The 22,525-nt window shown below is 39.5% G+C and overlaps 1 protein-coding gene across 1 annotated transcript in view; it reads right to left on the bottom strand.

The window, feature by feature from the left end:
- The window catches only part of PRKCG (protein kinase C gamma), a 270,969-nt gene that overhangs the window by 138,940 nt on the left and 109,504 nt on the right, over positions 1–22,525 (bottom strand). The window contains exon 3 of the mRNA XM_075190817.1: positions 7,902–7,984. Within this exon, the coding sequence (XP_075046918.1) occupies positions 7,902–7,984 (83 nt within the window). The remainder of the gene's footprint in view (positions 1–7,901; positions 7,985–22,525) is intronic.

Here is a 22,525-nt window from a genome sequence, read left to right as displayed (position 1 = left end):
TAGTGCTTTGCCCACCATGATAAAGACCATTTCTGTGAACTGCGATCTGGTTACAACATGCAGACAAATCCATACTACTTTGCAGCTCAATCTCTGGTTGTGTCAATCTTAGCTGGTGTTATGTCCACAATGACTTGATAAGGAGTGGACAGACGACTCTGAATCAGTGTCTCTCCTACTTAGGATCTACTTACCAGGGGCTGCATTTGGACTTCCTCTCCTAGTTGGTTTACTCTTACCAGCCCCCCACCTTAGAAAAGTGCTAATAAAGATAACATTTTCCTGCTGCGTAGGACATGGGCTAATTAACAAAGAATTTCTCTGTGTGTATATTCTCTCTTACAAAACTGCCAGTCCCTCACTATAATTACTGCATTACAATATACTAATACTAAGGATAATATTATATTTATAACCCTACCTGGCATCATTTAAGAATTTGAACAATAGATATAAAATACATGTATGCATGGTTAACACAATATAAGACAGATAATGTTAAAACAGTTTTGTACAAGAAGGGGTGTCCATCAGTATAGATAACTACGTTCAATATCCTGACACACCCATCTTGTCACCGGCTCCAAATCAGTGTCTTGCTTGGGGTCCCATGTGGTCTCTATTTTTTTATGATTGTAAATACACTGAGAAGGTCATCCTCTGTTAGACATCAGGCTTTACTTCTGATATAGATTTCATTTAGATTTTAGTGAAAACACAATTTGATGGTCTAGTTGAACAAATTTAATAAGTGGACCTAATTTTACATACTAAATACAGATTTTGTTTTTTTAGCTAGCTATAAGCATAACAACAGGATTACCACATTGGAAAGTCTCAACTTATGATAGCACATACCTCCCAAATATCCCAATTTAGGGGAGACAGTCCCAATTTGAGGACTACCCCATAGTCTTGACAGTTGGCACATTTGTGCTGACTTTTGGGAAGTTAGAAGGTGAGTGGGTGCTATATGCACCTGCTACTAGTACATGGGGCAATTTAGGGTTGTTTTCAGGGTAAGGGAGGGAAGTAGAGGGTGGTCTAGCATGCCTGAGGTACTAGGGGTGCCCCCCAGGGGGCGTGATCACACCTTCAACATTTATGTCCAAGCCCCTAATATGAGAGAAAAAGCACCCTTTTCCCGATTCCAAGAAGAGCAATGTTGTAAGGTATGGTGGTATAGTCCATAGATGGAATTGAGCAGTTGCAATAAACAGTTGGGAGGACACAATGCCTATAATCTTTAGTAACGAATACAAAGACAATAAAAAAACTGTAGTTCTCAAATAACAGATGGATGGCTTTATGAATGTATAATCCACACGGTAAATTGAAGACTTTATAATCTACAAGGTGGGTAGGCAAACAAAGCCAAAGACAACATCACATTCCTGGTCCATATCCTAGCTGCTGAAGTTTGTTGAAACAACTGGCAATATCCTCACATTAATGACTTGACACACTGTCTATGGATCTCTTGTAAAGTTACTTATATATACTTATAATCCCACCCTTTTCATCTGATAGATGCAGTAACATCTTGTGGTGGAACTGTCTGCTGGTCCTTGATACAAAATGATACCTTATTCTTATTGATGTGCCGATATATATTGTGGCAACATATGTCGGCCTATATTGGCATGTGCAACATCGACGTATTGATCATAGAGCCTACTTTTCCCGGCAGGCCGGTGGCCTCAGGTGGCCGCTGAATTTCTTTTTTGGGAGATATAAAAAACAAAAAATTACTCATGTTTAGTGGCCTACCGGATTATTGATAGAGCATGATTGAGGGGTGGGGGTGGGTGCCGGGTGCGGGTGCCAGTAGGGAAAAGGAGGGGGCAGTGTCTTGACCTTCCTTAATGTGGCCGCAGGTCTGTTGATCCATTCCTCCTTCCCCCTCTCCCTGTGTGTGGTCCCTTCCAATCCTCGTACAGAGGTCACATGGGATGTGCACCACGTGACAGGTGATGCCCCATGTGAGCAGAGAGGAGTCTCCATTAGCGCCAGGGCCGGATTAAGGGAATAGAGGCCCCTGGGCTAAGGGGGCCTCCATTCCTCTGTGAGGGCCCCCCCCCGTGATCCGAGCTGCCCACCCCCCCGGCACTTACCTCCTTCTCCGGCGCACTGTCCACTCTTTACTGAGGAGATCGCGTGAGAGTGAGACTCACGAGATCTCCTCAGTAAGGAGACTACAGCACGCCGGGGAAGGACCGCAGTGAAAGTGCTCAGCAGCACTGATCGCGCCGGGGGCGCCTCCGCCCCCGACCGATCAATACCGCTGCTGAGCACTTTCAAGGGCCCCCTGGATGCCATAGGCCCCTGGGCTGTAGCCCAGTTAGCCCTATGGTTAATCCGGCCCTGATTAGCGCTGCCTGTCTGCTGTAACAAGGTAAGTGGGGGGGGGGGGCTCATCTAATGTGTGAAAGAGGGTTGCTCTAATGTGTGAGAAAAGGGGGGTTCTTAGTATAATGTGTGATATGAGGGAAGGGAGGGAGATGTCTTAATAGTACATGTGTGGGGGTTAGGCTATTAATTTAATAGTGAAGTTTAGGTGAAGGGCTAATTATTTAAAGGATGCTATTTTATTTGTGGGGTGATGGTGGGCAATTTAATTTATTGGTGGGCTGTTTAACTTAAAAGTGGGCCTATTAAATTAAGATGCGATGATGGGACCTTTAATGCTGGGGTGGTTTGGGGCTATTAATTAAATGTGGGGCTGGGTTTGGGGAGGAGAGCTATTTATTGTGAATATGAATTATTTAATGCCGGTGATGGTTGTGGGAAATGGTAACTTTAAACCTAATTGCTATTAATTTTTCCTGGGGTTGGTTGGAGATAAATACGTCTATTGATTAAATGTGTCTATTATTAATTTATTGTCAAGACTGCTTGAAGGGAAATAGATCTATTTATCAAAATTGAGTACTATTATTTATATGTTGGGGCTGGAGGAAGGCCTAATTATTAAACGTGAGTGCTATTGAATTAATACCTTGGCTGGTTGGTGTTTACTAAATTACAAGTATTCATTTTTTCCAAATAGGGCTCCCATCATTCCAGGATCCAGGCAAGCAGCAACTGGTCTAAAGACACCAGCAGCCACAGGTGGTGAAAGTGACAAGAACAGGTAGGAGAGAGCAGGACAGTCTGCCAACTGTCCTGAATCTGGTGGGGCAGTGCCGAATATGTCCCGCTTCACACTATAATGCTTGTAAATGTAGAACTTTGTGCACCTAACAGTAGTGCACACAGTTTTGCCTGTAAATATGATAACTGTGTCTAAAATGTAACAGTCCTGTCTAAAGTACCCAGGGGCCCCCAGAGCCTTATTTCAGCTCTGGTAACATTTTAGTGGTTCTTGCATCGATTCCTTTGCCTGCCTTCTATCTTGCACTAGTACCATTCTCAGATCACTTTGTTGAGCACTTCTGCCTCACAGTGTTGGGGTTCCAAGTTTGATTCCTGACCAGGGCTTTATCTGTGTGGAGTTTGTATGTTCTGGTGTTTGCGTGGGTTTTCTCCGGGTGCTCCAGTTTCCTCCCACGCTCCAAAAACATACCTTTAGGTTAATTGGCTGCTATTAAATTGACCTTAGTCTCTCTCGGTCTGTGTGTATGTTAGATAATTTAGAGTGTAGGCTCCAATGGGGCAGGGACTGATGGGAGTGAGTTCTCTGTACAGTGTTGCGGAATTAGTGGCGCTATATTAATAGCAGATGATTATGATAATACAGAAACAACCATTCATGTTGACATTATTACGTTTCTATGGAAATATATCTCATGCATATCATAATGGGCCAACTGCCATGGCTGTGCCTATTTTCGCTCAGAGCCTTGTGGGAAAAATGTTGTGATACTGATGGGCCTATATACAGCAATTTAGTGCAATAAATGTTAACACTAAAGGTGCCCCACACTTTTGCAAGTGCCAGACTTGGAAAAAGCAATTGTCCTCCAACCCCTGCCCCTGAATATATTACATTGTGAAAGCATATGAATCCATATTGTGATGACTTTTGTAAATGTAGATATCTAAATTTGACAAAGTAATTCTATGAAATAAAGATTAGCTATCTAATTATCAAGAGGTGCAGTAGATAAGTCAAGGGGGTATATTTACTAAACTGCGGGTTTGAAAAAGTGGAGATGTTGCCTATAGCAACCAATCAGATTCTAGCTGTCATTTTGTAGAATGTACTAAATAAATGATAACTGAAATCTGACCTGTTGCTATAGGCAAAATCTCCACTTTTTCAAAGAGACAGTTTAGTAAATATACCCCAAGGGCACATGGTACACAAGGTGTGGAAATGGTGTTTCTATGAATATAAGCCTAAAAGCTCTGAAGATATAAATCTGACCGTGTCCATGTATCAATGCCTGAAATCCCAACATTACATTAGCAAGAGTAATATGACTGGATAAACTGTGAAAATTAAATTAAAGTGCATATACAAAAACATGTTTATTTTTTTACCTTATTCAATTATTTTCAAGTATTTTTAAACCTCTCTTGTAGTTCAATCCAAATGACATGTTTTCTCTATTAAGAATAAGGCCAAGGGCATGATGAAATTGGGGCAGGTAACCTGTGATAACTGTAATTTCACCATTCTTTCTGAACATTAATAATAGATCTTAGAAATGGGACAGTAGGCCTCAGGGAATGATCACTGCAAATGTGGGAACAAAACAGATTTAAAGTATTAATTTTATTGCAGGTAAGGATTATATTACACTAAATTTTATTTATGCAGAAAAAACATATAAATAAATAAACCAATTAGCACAATATGCCTGGAATTTGCAGTTGCCAATTTTCAATAAATAAAATTCTTTTCAACCAAGCTAATCGTTAAAAATACAATCAAGTTATTGATTCAAGTGCTGGAATTTTTCTCTGCAGGGACGTATAAGGCAATTAAGTTTATTTATATAAGCACAGCGCATAATGTAAATTGACAGTGTACAAGAGCATAAGTTGATGGAACTCTGAAATAAATACACACAGGGGGTCATTTAAGACCAGACTTCATCTAGTTTTGTGCCATTGTGCTTAGATTTGCTTCCCTGTTATGCCCCAACAAGCTATGAAGTTACCCAATTGCTCCGACAGCTTTGTGCACTAATTGCCCCTTGTCAGTGGCTTCGATATGTGTGGGTTACATGGCTGAAAAAATCAGGGGAAAGCACTGATTATTTTATTTCCTCATTAAATAGAAATACTGCAAAATTTTATTTTATATAATGCACACTTAAACATCATTAAATTGCATGTAGTTTATGGGCAGCACGGTGGCTTAGTGATTAGCACTTCTGCCTCACAGAACTGGCATCATGAGTCCAATTCCCAACCATGTCCTTATCAGTGTGGAGTTTGTATGTTCTCCCCGTGTTTGCGTGGGTTTCCTCCAGAGTGCCGGTTTTCTCCCAAAATCAAAAAAACAAACAAAGCATACTAGTAGGTTAACTGGCTGCACTCAAATTGACCCTAGTCTGTGTGTGTGTGTTAGGCATAGTTGCCTACTCTCCCGGAATGTCCGGGAGACTCCCAAATTTTTGGGAGTTCTCCCGGGCTCCCGAGAGAGCAGGCAAAAACCCCGGATCCCGAAGTCGCCGCTGTTGAAGATCGTGGGGGGCGGGGCTAAATGCGGTGCCGTGGCCCCGCCCCCTGCTGCAATTGGATAAAATGGGTTAAGATTGACAGGGGGCGGGGCCTAACAGCGCACCACATGTGGCCACGCCCCCTCGAAGGACCCCCTTCCCGGACAGCTGCCTCTTAAAGTTGGTAAGTATGGTGTTAGGGTATTTAGACTGTAAGCTCTATTGGGGCAGGGACTGATGTGAGTGTGTTCTCTGTACATCGCTGCGGAATCAGTGGCGGTATATAAATGAATTGATGATGATGATAGTTTTACGTCTGAGGTGGAATTAGAATCAAGACTGTTTGTGCTGTGGAAAAGTTCTGTGACAGATTGGAAAACACCTTTATCTCACTCCTTTTACTAAAAGATGAGGTGCCTTTGTACAAATTACTGGAAACATATTACTTTGGACAAAAACTGGAAACACCAAAATAAAATCACTTAATAGGGCGTTCCCACCAGTACGGCCTGTATATATGTATATTATGGTGTTGAGTCTCTATAGAGATACAGCACCATTCTGTCACAAAAGTCACTTAACTGATGTCTGGTTGATGGTGGTGGAAAACGCTGTCATGGGTGCTGTTCCAGATTATCATATTAATGCTCAATTGTATTCAGATCAGGTGACTGAGAAGGCCATGATCATATTCATTAAACCATTGGGCAACCACACTTGCTCTGTGGAAGGGGCATTGTCATCCTGGAAGACACCCTTCCTATCTAGAAGGAAATGGTCCAGCATGGGATGAAGATGAAGGTGCCATTAAGTAGTGATTAGCATTGATCTTGTGTTCTAACAGCAATAGAGAACCACCAGTACCTTTCACTGTTGGAAACAAGCACTCAGGGCTGTACAGTTCTAATAAGTTGGCACCACAATCGCACTCATCCGTTTGTTGAAAACATGGTGAAGAAAAAGTCATCTGATCAGATCATTTGCTTTAATGCTTGGCATTACATTGCATGCTCATTATAACATCTACAAACCTGACAACACAACGCTAGAGAGTATTAGTGAAAGGGGGGGGGGGGATAATCTACTGGAATGCTCCTAGCTACAAAATCGTATCTGTTCAGAAGGTGATCGATTTTTAACTGCCTTTTTTTTAAATACTCTGTGCCATTTATGAGCAATTACTGATTTAGGTCATACTCACAAAGCCCGTGGCAGCATCACCTCTAAATAAAGCCCATGCTACAATAATGCTACAATAAAGTTTAAACAAGTTTTGTTGGAGGCAAGGGTGGGAATGTTGTCTTTATTATTGCTTGCTCCCTTAACGAGCAGAGCCTTCATCTTATTAAAGAATTCCAGGATTCAGGGTCAGTACAGTTCAGATCCCTATAGTTAAGATCAGCTAGCTTATTAGAAAAAGATTTAACACAATGTCTAATTAAAAATAATTTTATAAAAGTCTGAAATCACACATGCTGTGTTACGAGACAAAGGCCCACAGCAGTGGCCTATTTTAGAATGTTGGACGTGATTGTGGTTAAGTATAATCAAAGATGCGGTAGAATTGCACAGGGATTGGATTTTGTGGCTGAACAGGCCGTTTTGCAGAGGTGCAAAGTTCCAGCGATATGATCTTCAAGTTCTACTTTTGCGTTGACCTACTGCAGAATGCCATTTTGATTCTGTACTGCTGAATTTATATTATAAATATAATTTATTTAGAGCTGGGACAGCAGTGTTAATCCAATCTGTTCTGTGGTGTGGTTTGAATTCCAAGTAGAACAAAAACAATAGGCTGAATTCTGTACATTTAAGGTCAAATTCCACCAGAGAAACTTGCAAAATTACCCACTCACATGTGGAATGAGGCTCATACTCAATGCAACAGCTTTGGATGGTCCACTAAGCTCTCATTACAACTTATTGGCATTCATGAATTCATATTTATTCCTGTTTTATCAATTTCATTTTACATTTTATTAGGCATGGTTAAGGTTAATGAGCTAATTTTCTTTGTATTCTCCTGTAGCAATTAATTAAAGAGCGCCAGATGAGTTTCACGGCCTTGGTACATAAAATGTTAATGCTAATTCAGAAAACAGAAACCTGGATTTACATGTAAGTGACAAGTTAATACCGGATGATTGTTATTTCTGCCAGAGCTTTTTTCAGTCATTTTCACAACAGATTATAATCACAAAAATAATATATAGGGATATTAGTCATGTAGTGTGTAGGCAATGCACTTACAGGCAGAAGCCAGCATCATTTTATTCACATCGTACTTACATCTGCTTGCGGTCCTTTACCGGCACCCGGACATTCGAAGGTGACAAATTCATGACATCGTTTGTGAACTACAAAGCTGCAAACTAAAAAGAAAAATAAGATCAATTCCACAAACTTTTGAAAGACAACTGCTTAGTCGTTATCTAATATATAAAAGCCTAGCGGCGTGTGTGTGTGTGTGTGTGTGTGTGTGTGTGTGGAAAAACTACCGGGTGAGAGTGCTCAAGCTGCAGCGCCACCTGCTGGGCGGAGTTATATACTACACTGACCTACTAAATTCTTAGCATTATCTAATATATAAAAGCCTAGCGGTCTGTGTGTGTGTGGCGATGAAGATGACAAGAACCTTCTTAACACCTTAAGTAGCTTGATTTGACTAGAATGCATGAGTATCATGCACGGGTTAACTTGTACTAAATAAGAGGACCTAAAATGATCTATGTATCTATCCATCTATCCATCCATCTATCCATCTAACTATATATCTATCCATCCATCCATCTACCTATCCATTTGTCTATATACCTATCCATCTATCTATCCATCTAACTATATATCTATCCATCTATCTATATATCTGTCCATCCATCTACCTATCCATCTACCTATGCATCTGTCTATCCAACCTGCCTTTCTCATAGGATATTTTTTTTTCTAAATTGTCCTCTTAAACTATACATACAATAAAATAATACAATATAATACAATATTACACTGCACATAAAAAATGCATTAATTCATCTGAGTTTGTCGGGTGCTTAATGCTTGTCATATACAGTGTGTGTGATAAATATAGGGGAGGTCAATCAAGTTTTTTTTAATATTATTATAAGTCTTGACCACGGAAAGCACTTATCACTGTTACATGCCAATTTAAATAGTGGCATTGTAGTGTACATAAGAAATATTGACCAGGCTTACAGATATGTAATGTTTTCAGCTGAATGCCGTATCACACTTTAGTTACGTTACCCATTCTTAACCTGATTGAAAAGCATTCATGTGTTGTTAAAGCCGCCTCTTGAACTAGCTCTTTTCCCAAGAAAATTGCTCAGACCGCTACTTTATATGTTTTGTTTTGTTTTGTTACAATGTCATTGTTTTCCTCTAGCTTGTGATGTTTTGCTGTTTTTGGTAGAAAGCTGCTGCTGAATCACAATCTTTTGCTTTGTCTACATTGTTGTAAAAATACTGTACACCATTGCAGAAGTAAAAAAAAAAAATCTATTTACATAGAACTCCACTGAGGATTTAAATAGATTAAATAGACTGTCAATGCTTTTAAGCAGGCAAAATGAGCTTGAGGTTTGAGGTGTGGTAGATGACTAACAGAATTGAAAGCAGAAATGCAGAAGCATCTATTGTTTCACTCTACCTACAAAGCCCTCAACAATACCACACCTTCATACATCTCAAAAATCATATCAAAATACTCTCTCTCTTACCCTCTTAGATCTACCCTCTCGCATACAAGACTTCTCCTGTGCTGCTACCAGCTTCTGGAATTCCTTACCACGCCCAATCAGACTTTCCCAAGGCCTTCAGTTTTTTATATGCTCTCTAAAAACCTCTCTCTTTATTAGAGATTCACGACTCTTAGTGACATTACCCACAATTGTCCCAATTTCCACTCTGAGCCAACTCGCTCCTCTTATTTCATCTGTGCCCTCTTCCAACTAGAATGTAAGCTTTCGAATGAGCAGGGCCCTTCCTACGCTTTGTTTTCATGTCTACATTTATTTTGTCTACCTTGTATGTCCCTGTTTTATGTATGTCCTGTTTTCTCTACTTTATGGTGCTACGGAGCAATGTGGAGCCTTACAGATCTACAATAATAATATTTTTTTCCTATGATGAATGATGACCCCTATCACTATACTTGTTAAATGGGCATATGGCCAGTGATAGTCAATAAATAGAAATAGTCTTCACTGGCCGAGATCTTTGTTGAACAGGGAAAACTCATTATTTTGCCAAATCTATGCCTCTTCTTTCTTTAACAAATAGACTCTTAAATTTTCTTCAGTGATTCAGCTTTTCCTGAAGAGAGGGATGCATGGTGCTTAGGATATGGATGAAAGATAACATTAATGTTAAAACTTTAATAACAGAGTAGAAACTCTTGACTAGGTGCTGTGTTTAAACACTCCAATGTGACACCAGCCAACAATATTAGTGTACAGTACCATTAATCTGAATTCCACTCTTTTGCTGGTGCAAATTCTGTTCCTACGCAAATGTAGCCTGCTCTTGCTCTGTATACCTATATCCTTTAGTTTAAATCTAGGTGTATTTGTGCATATTGAAGTGCACAGAACCTCTAAAGAGGGTTTTGCGTTGCGTTTTAGCTGTTTTGTACTTGGTAAATGAGGCCGTTGAGGTTAAATAGAGAATATTTCTCAATACCTCGAGCTTCTTCTCTGCCACCCCCCCCCCTCTCCCATTTGTCTCCCCTATTCCCACACATACCCTTCCCCTCTCTTGGCCTTCCCCCCTTCCCCAAATTCTGAACCTATTATAAATTAAAAAAAAAAAAAAAAAATTCAACAATTGTGTGGGTGAATAGTAATTGAGGGGTTGTGTCTTTTGCCACTACCCCTTGGCTACCAGTATTTAACATTTGTGTTATCAACTACCAGTTTGCCTGTTATTTTTTGTTGCTACAGCTTACTCAATTGTAAGCTTATTTACTTACTTTTGTTTAGTGTATTCACCTACACATAATTTCCATTCAAATTGAACTGTAAAGTTCACAGAATAAGGATTATGGAAGAAACACATTTTCTACGAGGTTGGACTGGACAATTACACACGTTTCATTCATTCGTAAAATCAATTAAGTTAATAACATGGCTTTCTAAGATAATTGTTCAACATTTAAAGGAACATTGATCTTTTGGTTATTTGTTACAAGTTTCGGTATTATTTATTGAACTATTGTCACCTGTCTAACCGGATACTCTTTTGAGAGGGACTAATATGTTTCTCAATAAGGACTTGTTATTGTGTTGTTCTGTTTTTGTTATATTTAGTTGAATTTTATTCGTTTTTCAAGTTATTTCTATATACAGCTTTTAAGATTTGTGAGTTGGCACATCTAAAAGTTATATAATCCCGAGAGAGGCATTGTCCCCAACAGTAGCTAAACATTTATTATCACCTTCCCTGCTTTGTGGATTTCTTGAGCACTAATTACATATATATATATATATATATATATATATATATATATATATATATATATATATATATATAATTTGATCTAATATAAGGGTCTGGACACTCAAATTTAGATTTTTGACTGCTTCCAACCCCCTCCCCATTTTTTTCACAAATAGCTCTTTTTCCCCAATTAAGCTAATTTACCTTAATCTATTTAATGTCCCTTAGTGTATTGGCCTATGCTCACCGGCCTATGCCGCTCTGACGGGCAGCTAGCAGCAATTGCTGCTAGACTGCCTGTCATGTATAGCGCTGAATTGAAGACTCCACAACGACAGCAGGTAAGTTCTAATGTCAGGGGGGAGGTAGATGATCAGGCTAAAGGGGGCAGGTGAACAGGCTAAAGGGGGCATGTGAACAGGCTGAAGGGGCAGGTGAACAGGCTGAAAGGAGCAGGTGAACAGGCTGAAAGGGGCAGCTGAGCAGGCTGAAGGGGCAAGTGAGAGGGCTAAAGTGGGCAGGTGGGAAGGCTAAAGGGGGCAGGTGAGAAGGCTAAAGGGGGCAGGTGAGAAGGCTAAAAGGGGCAGGTGAGAAGGCTAAAGGGGGCAGGTAAACATGCTAAAAGGGGCAGGTAAACATGCTAAAGGGGGCAGGTGAACATGCTGAAGTGGGCAGGTGAACATGCTGAAGGAGGCAGGTGAACAATCTAAAGTGGGCAGGTGAACAAACTAAACGGGGCAGATGAAATGTCTGCAGGGGGCAGATGAAGGGGGCTGATGAAATGGCTGAAGGGGGCAGATGGAGGGCGCTGATGACACAGCCGAAGGGGTAGATGTAATTGCTGAGGGGGGTGTTTAAAAAATAGAGCAGGTTTGGGGGTGCATGATCTTTGCATTGTTTAACAGTTATGAGGGTACCTTCTGTGGTCTTTAGGGTCACTAGCATACTAAATATTAGTCAGGTGGGGCTGGGAGAGGTTTGTATTTGATTAAAGAGCTTTGACAAAAGTGTTCATATATTTTATTGCCTACATATATATGCCTGTGCTATGAGGTAGTTTTATCTGGCCATAATGGACTGTTGTGTTTGGACTAAAGAGCCTGATTATTCGGGGTTTGTAAACATTTTGCATTATAATACAATTGCTGCATGTTTTCACAACAGGACCCATAATTTCCAGAAGCCAACTAGACAACAAAGCTGCAAGCAAGAACAAGCAAGAAATAAGAACAAGAACTGGTAAGAGAGAATGCACAATCTGTTTAAATTTGAATGTTGGAGAATACTCTGGAGTATTCATATTCAGAAGTATTTCTATACGCTTATATTGGGGTGAAGCGGGGGGGGCGCTACGGCTATAATAGCCTAGTCCAGTCGAACCCTTAATCGGGTCCTGTGCACAGTACAGAAATTAATATTATGAACACCAATAAAAGCAGACATGCGTGAACTGTACATAAGCCCTAAAATGTGTAAGATTTCAAGACCTTACTGTTAGAATTTTTTTTATGAATACTTATTAAAATAATCACATCAAGCTTTTTTTTTCAGCTCTCCATTGCCTTTTTTTATTCCCTTGATGTCAACTTAAATGTTATTGCAGCTGCTATTCATGAATTTATGACAGATTTTTTTTTCCATGTTTGTGCTGTGTTTTATGATGGCATAATATAAGTTTTCATAGCGCATGCCTGAACAGAAGAGCAGCAAAGTCTTCAATGTCTAGTTTGTTTTCCAAGTGGCAAAATGTCCCTAAACTGTAAGGGTTCCACAAAGGGCAGACATACTATGATATTTTCTTAAACCCAGCTCTAGTCCCCCCTGCAGCTTCTTCCAGCCCTCATTAATTGGCACATCAAGCAAATAACCCATCTCTGCGGGGGATGATGCTAAGTGTTCAATGCCAATGTCTCTCTGTTTGTACCAACTAGAGCAGTGCAAGGGGATGCTTAAGTCTGTTGCCAAGTACTTTGATCTGCAAACACTTAAATGCCAGTGCTTTGATACACTTGTTTTATGAAGAATGGACATCTTGAGTCACAAGCAAGTGTTACTGTGAAGCGATATAAAGCTGAAATTCACAGTTAGGATGACAATTTGCAAAAAAAAAGGTGAGACTGCACATTTCCATATAGAGTTCAGTAACATGATTTTGGGTCCACCTTGGCCAAACCATGTTGCACTCGAAGGGAGGCGTATTTAAAATGTGCATACATATTTAGAATTGGGAGGGGTACATCCTAGGTCAACTTTAAAGTGCTTACATGCAAGGGCAGGCAGTTTTTTCCCTGCATTAAAAGGAATGCATTTGCACACCTTAGGTCTGAGTCATTAAGGAGAGCAGAGCAAAATAAGGAGTAAGTGCACAATGCCAGGGGTACAAATTAGTTTATTATTTAGTACATACGTTAAATACTGACTGTTTTTTCATGTAGCACACAAATACGAGAAAGCTTTATTTTTACATTGAAATTTAAAGTTGATCTAGGACATGCCCTATCCCAACTATAAATCTGTCCCCACATTTTAAATTTACCTCCCTCTCCAATGCAACATGGTTTGACCCAGGTGCAAAGTTACTACTTTTTTTATGCTCTCCTTAATGTGTATATTTTCCTTTAGTTGGATTTATTCCTAGCTCCAAGGGGATGTATTTATTAATTTTCAGCTATAAGGCTGATTTTGTATGAAGCAATTCACTGAGCCCCGCCCACCACTTGCCCACTTCCTCCTCGGATCTCCTAGAGGCCAATTTGGAAAGTTTGGCAAGTAAGCATTACATTATAATAAGGACATGTCACAATGAGGAGTTGCAAAACGGTGGTGAGCAGCAGTTAGTGAGATACCACCCAACATTCCCACAGTCAGGACAAATGGCTTGATCGTACATTATAATAGAGACAATTGGGAGGTATGTATCAGTGATCTACACTATTTATGAATCTCCTCACTCTAATTTGTTGCTGGAACCAATTGACATAATGACATTAACTTTTGCCTAAGAACACAGCCATGAATAAAGAATGGTAACAAACATCCTTCAAGAGCAACTTCTCCCAACCATCCAAGAACAGTTTGGTGATAACCAATGCCTTTTCCAGCATGATGGAGCACCTTGCCATAAGGCAAAAGTGTTAACTAAGTGGCTCGGGGATCAAAACATTGAAATTTTGGGTCCATGGCAAGGAAACTCCCCAGACCTTAATTCCATTGAGAACTTGTGGTCAATTCTCAAGAGGCGGGTGGACAAACAAAAACCCACAAATTCTAACAAATCTCAAGCATTGATTAGGCAAGAATGGGCGGCCATCAGTTAGTATGTGGCCCAGAAGCTGATTGACAGCATGTCAGGGTGAATTGCAGAGGTCTTCAAAAGAAGGGTCAATACTGCAAATATTGACTCTTTGCATAAACTTAATGTAATTGTCAATAAAAGCCTTTGACACTTATGAAATGCTTGTAATTATATTTCAGTATACCATAGCAACATTTGACAAAAATGTCCAAAAACACTGAAGCAGCAAACTTTGTGAACACCAATACTTGTGTCATTCTCAAAACTTTTGGCCATGACTGTGTTATTTAGACAAGATAAATTTTAGTTGTGCAGCAAGACGGTGCTTGCGGTACGGTTTGATCGTGTTGAGCGCATGCATGCACAGAGCACTGAAAATAGAGCTGGCATGAGCATCATCCAGACACAACAATTTTATTAACAAATACAGTAAATAATACACATACTGCATATAACTAAACCGAAACAGTCATTTGAAGCTGATCATCATAATGTGCAAAGATTGTCAATTCAAACTCAATCCACAAAACACAACACAAAAATGTCTGCAGCTAGCCTAGAAAACCCAAGTTGTCTCCCTTTCTGGCCTTACAATAACCAACATAGAGAATATTAAAGAATCATTCATGGATATCAGAAATACAGAATGAAGAGAGACTGTACCGTGACTCCCACCTACAGTAACCCAACCTTAAACCAACACCTCGAACTAAGCTATCACTACCCTTCCTCCCTAGTAATTTGACCCTCTGCCTAATTAGTTTCAGGAGCTCTGATTTGTAGTGCACTTTTCATGGCATAACCGTTTCTAAGTATTATTTATTAAATATATTTTTATTACTTAATCATCAAAAATTATTTGCATTACAGGAAATTGTATTTATTTTAATTACTGACAGTTGCATAACAATTTAGAAATACAAAATAACAGATGCAATGGCTCATAACCTGATAACTTGTATTATGGGGATTTTGTATTGCTGCACTATCCTGAAGTTAACAGCTACAAATTATTATGTTTTGTTATTAATACAAGATAAAATAAAAAAAAAATGCTTATATATATATTTACACAGCATTAGTCCAAGAAAAATAATTCTAAATGCATTTTGCAAAAAACGATTCCACTTATAACATTTATTTTATTTTTATTTATTTTTTCTCTGTCTATCCCTTCCTCCATTCTCACTTGTCTTCAAGAGAGAAGACAAACTGGGGGGGTGGGTTTTGCTGGGAAAGAACATATTTAGATTCCTCGTCGCTATGGAAACCTGTGGTAGATTCCAAAAGTGGCATTAGAATACTGTCACCTTTATATAAAGTGGATATCAGCAGAGAGAAAACTGCTAAGTAAAAGCATCAAGCTGGTGGGAGACAGAAGAATAAAATTGGGAAGTGAACTGGTGGTTATGACTATTGAACCCAACAAAATGAATCCCGCTTTGACCCCCTTTTATAAAGTGCAAAACAGCAGAGGTGCAAAAAAATCCCCTTTGTTAACGCTAAGCGTAACAATTTCACAGGTGCGCCTCGATCTCCACCAAAACACGTGTTTCCGGAACAAAATAGTGGCACAGAGAACCAGGGGTTAAATGTATGAATGATCGGTTTCTGCAAGTTCCGGCGCCTAGCAAAAACCGATCCTTCATGCATTTACCCCCAGAAGTTTGATAGGGATAAGGCAGAGTGATTATTGAAAAAAGTTGACGGCAGGGGCGTAAATAGACATTTGTGAGCCCCTTAGTAATTTTTTAAAGGTCCCCATGACGCAGTGAATGGTGGAAAACTGATATATACACATAGGGCTTCGTCAGGGCAGGCGGCCCCCCTTAGCTGAACACCGTGCATCTATGGTAGTTATGTTCTTGGATAAAAGGGTGGAGCAGCCTGGTTTTTGGGGACATTCCTTATTATGAAGTAATTTCCAATCCGTAAAAGTACCAACATTTTGTTCAGACCTCGATGTATCATCATCATCATCATTTACTTATATAGCGCCACTAATTCTGCAGCGCTGTACAGAGAACTCCTTCACATCAGATGTATGATTTTAATGGCACGCATTTTGTACCTTCCATATCGTGGTCTTAAGGTTACTTCACTTTCATGATTAACTTAAGCCATAATTAAGTCAAATCACCAGTATTATAGCAGATAAAAAGAAAAAATGTGTTCTTAGAAAGGGGCATTTCTACAGTTGATAGAAGTAGATCTTTGATGGGACATTCACATTTCTGCACAGTGCGTCTCTTCAAATTCTTACACCTTTCCTTGCCTAGGTGAAGCTTCACTTTGTGGAGACATCTCCCGCAAGTAGATGCACCTTAAATTGCAATGGGTGTACCTTCTACTGCATACTTGCCACCTCTCCCAGAATGTCTGGTAGACTCCAGAAATTCGGGCCAGTCTCACGGACTCCCGGGAGAGCTGGCAAATATCCCTCATCCCGCACCTGGCACCCCGAAACGATGCGATTCCCCGCGAATCGCCACAAACCGGCATTTCCATCGTGGGGGCGGGGCCAATATGACGCGACTGGCTCTGCCCCTTCCCCTCCGCACTCCAGGCACGCCCCTTTCCCAGAAAAAAGGAAGTAGACTGTAGGTAAGTATGTTCTACTGTAGCTATACCAGTGCAGAGAAAAACACTGAACATCCAATGTCTGATGCAGAGTTATCAGCAAGTGCACTCTATACCGCAGGCACAAACTGCATTCACTAACAAAGCCGCAATGGTGGACATATGCAAAGCTGCAGCTATCCTAAAATACATGTAGACCTGCACCAGTAGCATATGTGTCCTGTTTACACCAGGAGTATGTCACATACACTGACACCCAAGTTAATGACCATTTATTTTGTTTGCAAAATACATATTCACTATTCAGCATCAATAAGACTTCAAAAACCTCTCCAATACATGAGACACAATTCCTGTCTTGTAAACATAAAAAGAATAAAAAATAAGTTTGCTTTTACAGGCATGCAAAACCATAATATAGGCCACAGTGCCTACTCTCTCCGGGAGACTCCTAAATTTCTGGGAGTCCTTCTGGAATCCCAGGAGAGCAGAGTGAAGCTAATCCTGCGTCATCGTGGCCCCACCCCCTGTTGTAATTGGCCAACATGGTGACATTTGCCTAGGGGGCATGGCCAAAATTATGCGACTCGTCGAGCCCCGCACCCACGCACCCACCTCCCCCTGGATCTCCCGGATGCCAATGCGCAAATGTTGGCAAGCATGATATAGGCATGTGCAATGAAGAAAGCACCTATCAGCATCAGCAACTGCGCAGGCATGCCCTTTCCGTACTCTGCCTACTTTAGAATGCCCCTTCCCCATCTCTTAAAGCAGAAGAGGACGTAAGTGCCAGAGTCACACAAATCTGCATAGGCACAGATGCCAATGGTCACTTTTCTGGACATGCACAGGGCGATTTCACGCAAGAGACACTATGCAGACTTGCATAGTACTTGTACCACACCAGACCCTCCCCAGAGAGCTTCATAAACGAGATTCCTCTGCGTGTAGGTGATGGGTACATTTTAAGTGATGTAATTGCACACACTAATGTAATCACGCTAGAAAGGTGTTATAAATATCAGGCATTTAGGGGGGCGTTCTACAAATAGCATGCAAAGTGTTGCAATTTGTAGCTACGCAGCACTGACAGACTGGTATTCCCAGGTGTTACTACATGTGACAATGATTGTATTTTAAAAGTGAGCTTTTATTTAACTCAGTGCACATTAAACTAATACATTTTAAAAGACTGAACTAAGATAATGTTTAAACCATCATTGATCATTTCCTTTATTTAGCACAATGCCTTATGCAAGCACCGTAGGATAATGAGATAATTTTTACAAATGTCCTTAGTATTTATATTCATAATTAGAAATGTAATTTCAGTTTGTGCTTGGTAGCTCTCGGATTAAAATGAACATTAAAAACATTTATAAGCAGTCAAGCTATTATTTATATTTGTGGAAGAGCAAACTGGATTTCTAGAGGGATATTTTCAAATGTTTGCATGGGGAAACCCCTTTAATTTTAACCCAATATGCGTTTGCTTAGTTGCTGATATCAGGAGGAGGTGATTTCTGTACAGAATGTTTCTGGGTAACTGGAAACCCCCCCCTAAGTGCGTCCCTGGTGGGGGTGGGGGGTCTAATAAGCAAAAGCTATTAACATGATGAATAGCCTTAACCAATAAACATCTCATAAGGGACTTATACAGTGTTGAGATACTATGTATGTTTGAAAATGTTACAATTATATATAAGTAAATGCATAAACAATGGGTGGAATTCTGAAAACGTCATAATAGATGCTTATCTATTACTGCAAATAAAGAGGAAAAACGTTCCTGAAGAACATCGTCTAAAGGGAGTTACAAAATAAATCCTAGGTTGACCAAGGATATTTTCTGCAGCTCTCAAGAGAAGTGTTTCAAGAAAACTACACATTATTTATGCAAAAAGTAAAAGGATCTCTCAGCAAAATAATAAATAGAAATGCCTTGATGGTACTGGTTTATAAATCAAATTTATACTTTTCCTAATACAATGTACTTGTGCCTCTGTGCCTGACATGTTGCCAATGACTAACGAAGTGAACGGCATAGAGTGTACTTTTGATCCATTACCCTGATGTAATATAAAGGGAGCCTCCATTTTCAAATTACTTTCATTTAATGTCTTCCTACAAACTTAACTAAATGTAATGCTTTATGTTTGTAGCCTCCTTCTAGAGAGCAAATACATATCAAACAAGATAAGCAAAAGTTGTATGAGGGCATACACAAGCCAATAAGTCAAAATCATCTGAAGCCAATAAGTCAAAATCATCTGAAGGTGAGACATTTCTTTATATACAAAAGTCACAAGATGTACCCAATTTCACTCAAAACAAAATTATATCCGTTCTGCAATGTTGTATTTTGTAATTGAATAATACAAATGATGTGCTTCCTTATTTATTCTGCACATAGTTGTGATACGGAAAATGTCAACGAGGTGTCTATCATCCAGGGAGACAGAGCACATGAAGTGTTTTGCTCTACCAGACAAGAACCCTTCTGCATCTGTGCCCTACTGCCCTGAATATTGTATTTGTCTGTGCATAACTGCTGTGTTCATGATAGACAGGTCTAGCCCAGAGATGAGACAAACAATATATGCAGATATCCTAGTGGCAGCAAACTACTTTACATCCACTGAAAAATGCGTTAGCTGCTTCCATATGTATATTTCCAGACACCTACTAAATCCATAGTCCCATAATAAAAGGCAAAAGAATACTATCATGCAAGGTAATGTAACAGTAACATTGTCTATTTTACTACAGATAGTTTAATACAATATACTAATAAATGAAGTAGCACATCGTTCAGGGAGCCTTCTGTTCAAGAACGCCAAAAAAGGTATTAGAGATGTGCAGAATGATGAGTGATTGAAGCCTATTTGCTGTCGGAGTTCTGGGGATTGTTTTACCCTCTGGTAACAGGGCCCATTTTTAAAATGATGAGAATTAATTTTAGGCTCATTCCTGTGAACACAATCCTCTTTAGACTAAATGTAGATACATTTTTTGTCAGGACAAATTTGACTTTCTATGCATATCCCACTGAAATAAAATGTCATCCTATGTGATGCTACTATGCACTAATGAAGGAAAAACATTTTATTCTCAAGATTTTACATTAATGTGTGGTACAAATTAGATCAAGTGTTGCAAACTAGTTTCAAATGCAAAATATACATATATTAGAGGGTGGACACAACAGTGTTTACATGCTGAATGTTCACAAAAATCCCCTACAGGGGTGTAGCAATGAACCATGGCACCTGGAGACAGCACAAGCTCAGACACTATCCACATCACCTTATTCCTGTTTGAAGTGGTAATGATAATAGGTGAAAATAAGTAAATGCAATTACAGAACACATTCTTCCCCTGCTTGTAGAGAAGAACTACATCTCCCAGCAAGCAGTGGGAAGGGGAAGCATGTTGAACATAGTTGAACATAGTTGATGAGGTTGAAAAAGGACACCAGTCCATCAAGTTCAACCTATTTTGGATCTCCTGCGATCCTGCACTTATATTTGAAATTATTCCAGAGTAAGCAACCGCCAATCTGTTTCAATTTTGAAAATCCCCCCAACTCAATATTGCAGTCCTATTTTTACCCTATATCCACTACTATCCTTCATTTTAAATTACCGGTCGTATCCCTGGATACACCTTCCGCTAAAAATTTGTCTAACCCTTTCTTAAACATATCTATTGAATCTGCCATCACAACCTTCCCTGGCAATGAATTCCATATCTTGACTGCCCTTACTGTAAAGAACCCCTTCCTTTGCTGGTTGTGAAATTTCCTCTCCTCTAACCTTAGGGGATGACCACGTGTCCTGTGTATGGTCCTTGGGGTAAAAAGGTCCCATGAAAGCTTTCTGTATTGACCCCTAATGTATTTGTACATAGTAATCATATCTCCCCTTAGACGCCTCTTTTCTAAAGTAAACATGCCTAAACTGGCTAACCTTTCCTCATAACCTAATGACTCCATACGCTTTATCAATTTTGTCGCCCTTCTCTGAACCCTTTCTAGTTCCAAATTATCTTTTTTATAGAGTGTTGCCCAGAACTGTACTGCATATTCAAGATGAGGTCTTACTAACGATTTATACAGTGGCAAAATTACACTGTCTTCCCTTGCATCTATGCCCCTTTTTATGCATGCCAATACTTTGTTTGCCCTTGCAGCTGCTGTTTGACATTGAGCACAATTGCTAAGTCTACTGTCTACGAGCACTCACAAATCATTTTCCATTATAGATTCTCCTAAATTAATTCCATTTAATTTATAGATTGTGTTCTTGTTTTTGATCCCTGAATGCATAACCTTACATTTATCTGTATTAAACCTCATATTCCATTTGGTCGCCCAATCCTCTAGTTTATTTAAGTCCCTCTGTAGAGAAGCTACATCTTGCTCTGATTTTATTACCTTACAGAGTTTAGTGTCATCTGCAAAAGTAGAAACTTTACTGTCTAAACCATCACCAAGGTCATTAATAAATATATTAAAAAGGAGTGGTCCCAGCACGGAACCTTGAGGTACTCCACTTAAGACTTTTGACCAATTAGAAAATGTTCCATTTATCACAACTCTCTGTTCCCTATTCTCTAACCAGTTTTCGATCCAAGTACAAATGTTGTTTCCTAGACCCAGTTCCCTTATTTTGTAAACCAACCTCTTGTGTGGCACTGTATCAAAGGCCTTTGCAAAATCTAAGTAGACCACATCTACTGTCCTGCCCTGGTCTAAGTTCCCACTAACTTTCTCGTAGAAACTAATTAGATTAGTTTGACATGACCTATCCCTCACAAATCCATGTTGATTCCCACTAATAATTTTATTGCGTACCAAGTAATCCTGAATACTGTCCCTTAAAATACCTTCCAGTAGTTTCCCCACTATTGATGTCAGGCTTACAGGTCTATAATTCTCTGGTTGTGATCTCGTCCCCTTTTTAAACAACGGCACCACATCTGCTATTCGCCAATCCCTTGGTACTGAGCCTGATGAGATTGAATCTCTGAAAATTAAGAATAGCGGTCTAGCTATTTCCGAGTTTAACTCCATAAGTATGGACCTGGAGCTTTATTTATCTTAATATTCTTCAGTCGCCTTTGGACTTCTTCCTCTGACAACCAAGTATTAATTAATGGCATGGTTTCATTTCCATTTTTATGTATTAATCCTGCCATTTATTCCTCTCTGGTAAATACTGAAGAAAAGAATGTGTTTAATATCTCTGCTTTTTCCTTAGTATCATTTATCAATTCACCCATCTCACTTCTTAGGGGTCCTATATTATCTTTTTTAATCCTTTTGCCATTTATATACTTAAAAAACTTTTTGGGGTTTGTCTTACTTTCTTTTGCAACGTGCCTTTCATTTTCTAATTTAGCAAATCTAATTTCCTTTTTGCATGTTTTATTACATTCCTTGTACCTATGGAAGGACTCCTCTGACCCTTCAGACTTAAACAATTTAAATGCACGCTTCTTCCTTTGCATTTCTTACCTTACCTTTTTATTTAGCCACATTGGTTTAGACTTAATTCTTTTACATTTATTTCCCATAGGAATGAAC

The sequence above is a fragment of the Mixophyes fleayi genome, chromosome 11 (assembly GCF_038048845.1).
Source record: "Mixophyes fleayi isolate aMixFle1 chromosome 11, aMixFle1.hap1, whole genome shotgun sequence".
NCBI classification, from domain to species: Eukaryota; Metazoa; Chordata; class Amphibia; order Anura; family Limnodynastidae; genus Mixophyes; species Mixophyes fleayi.
The sequence above is the reverse complement of the archived record's forward strand: the minus strand, read 5'-3'. Positions and strand labels throughout refer to the sequence as shown.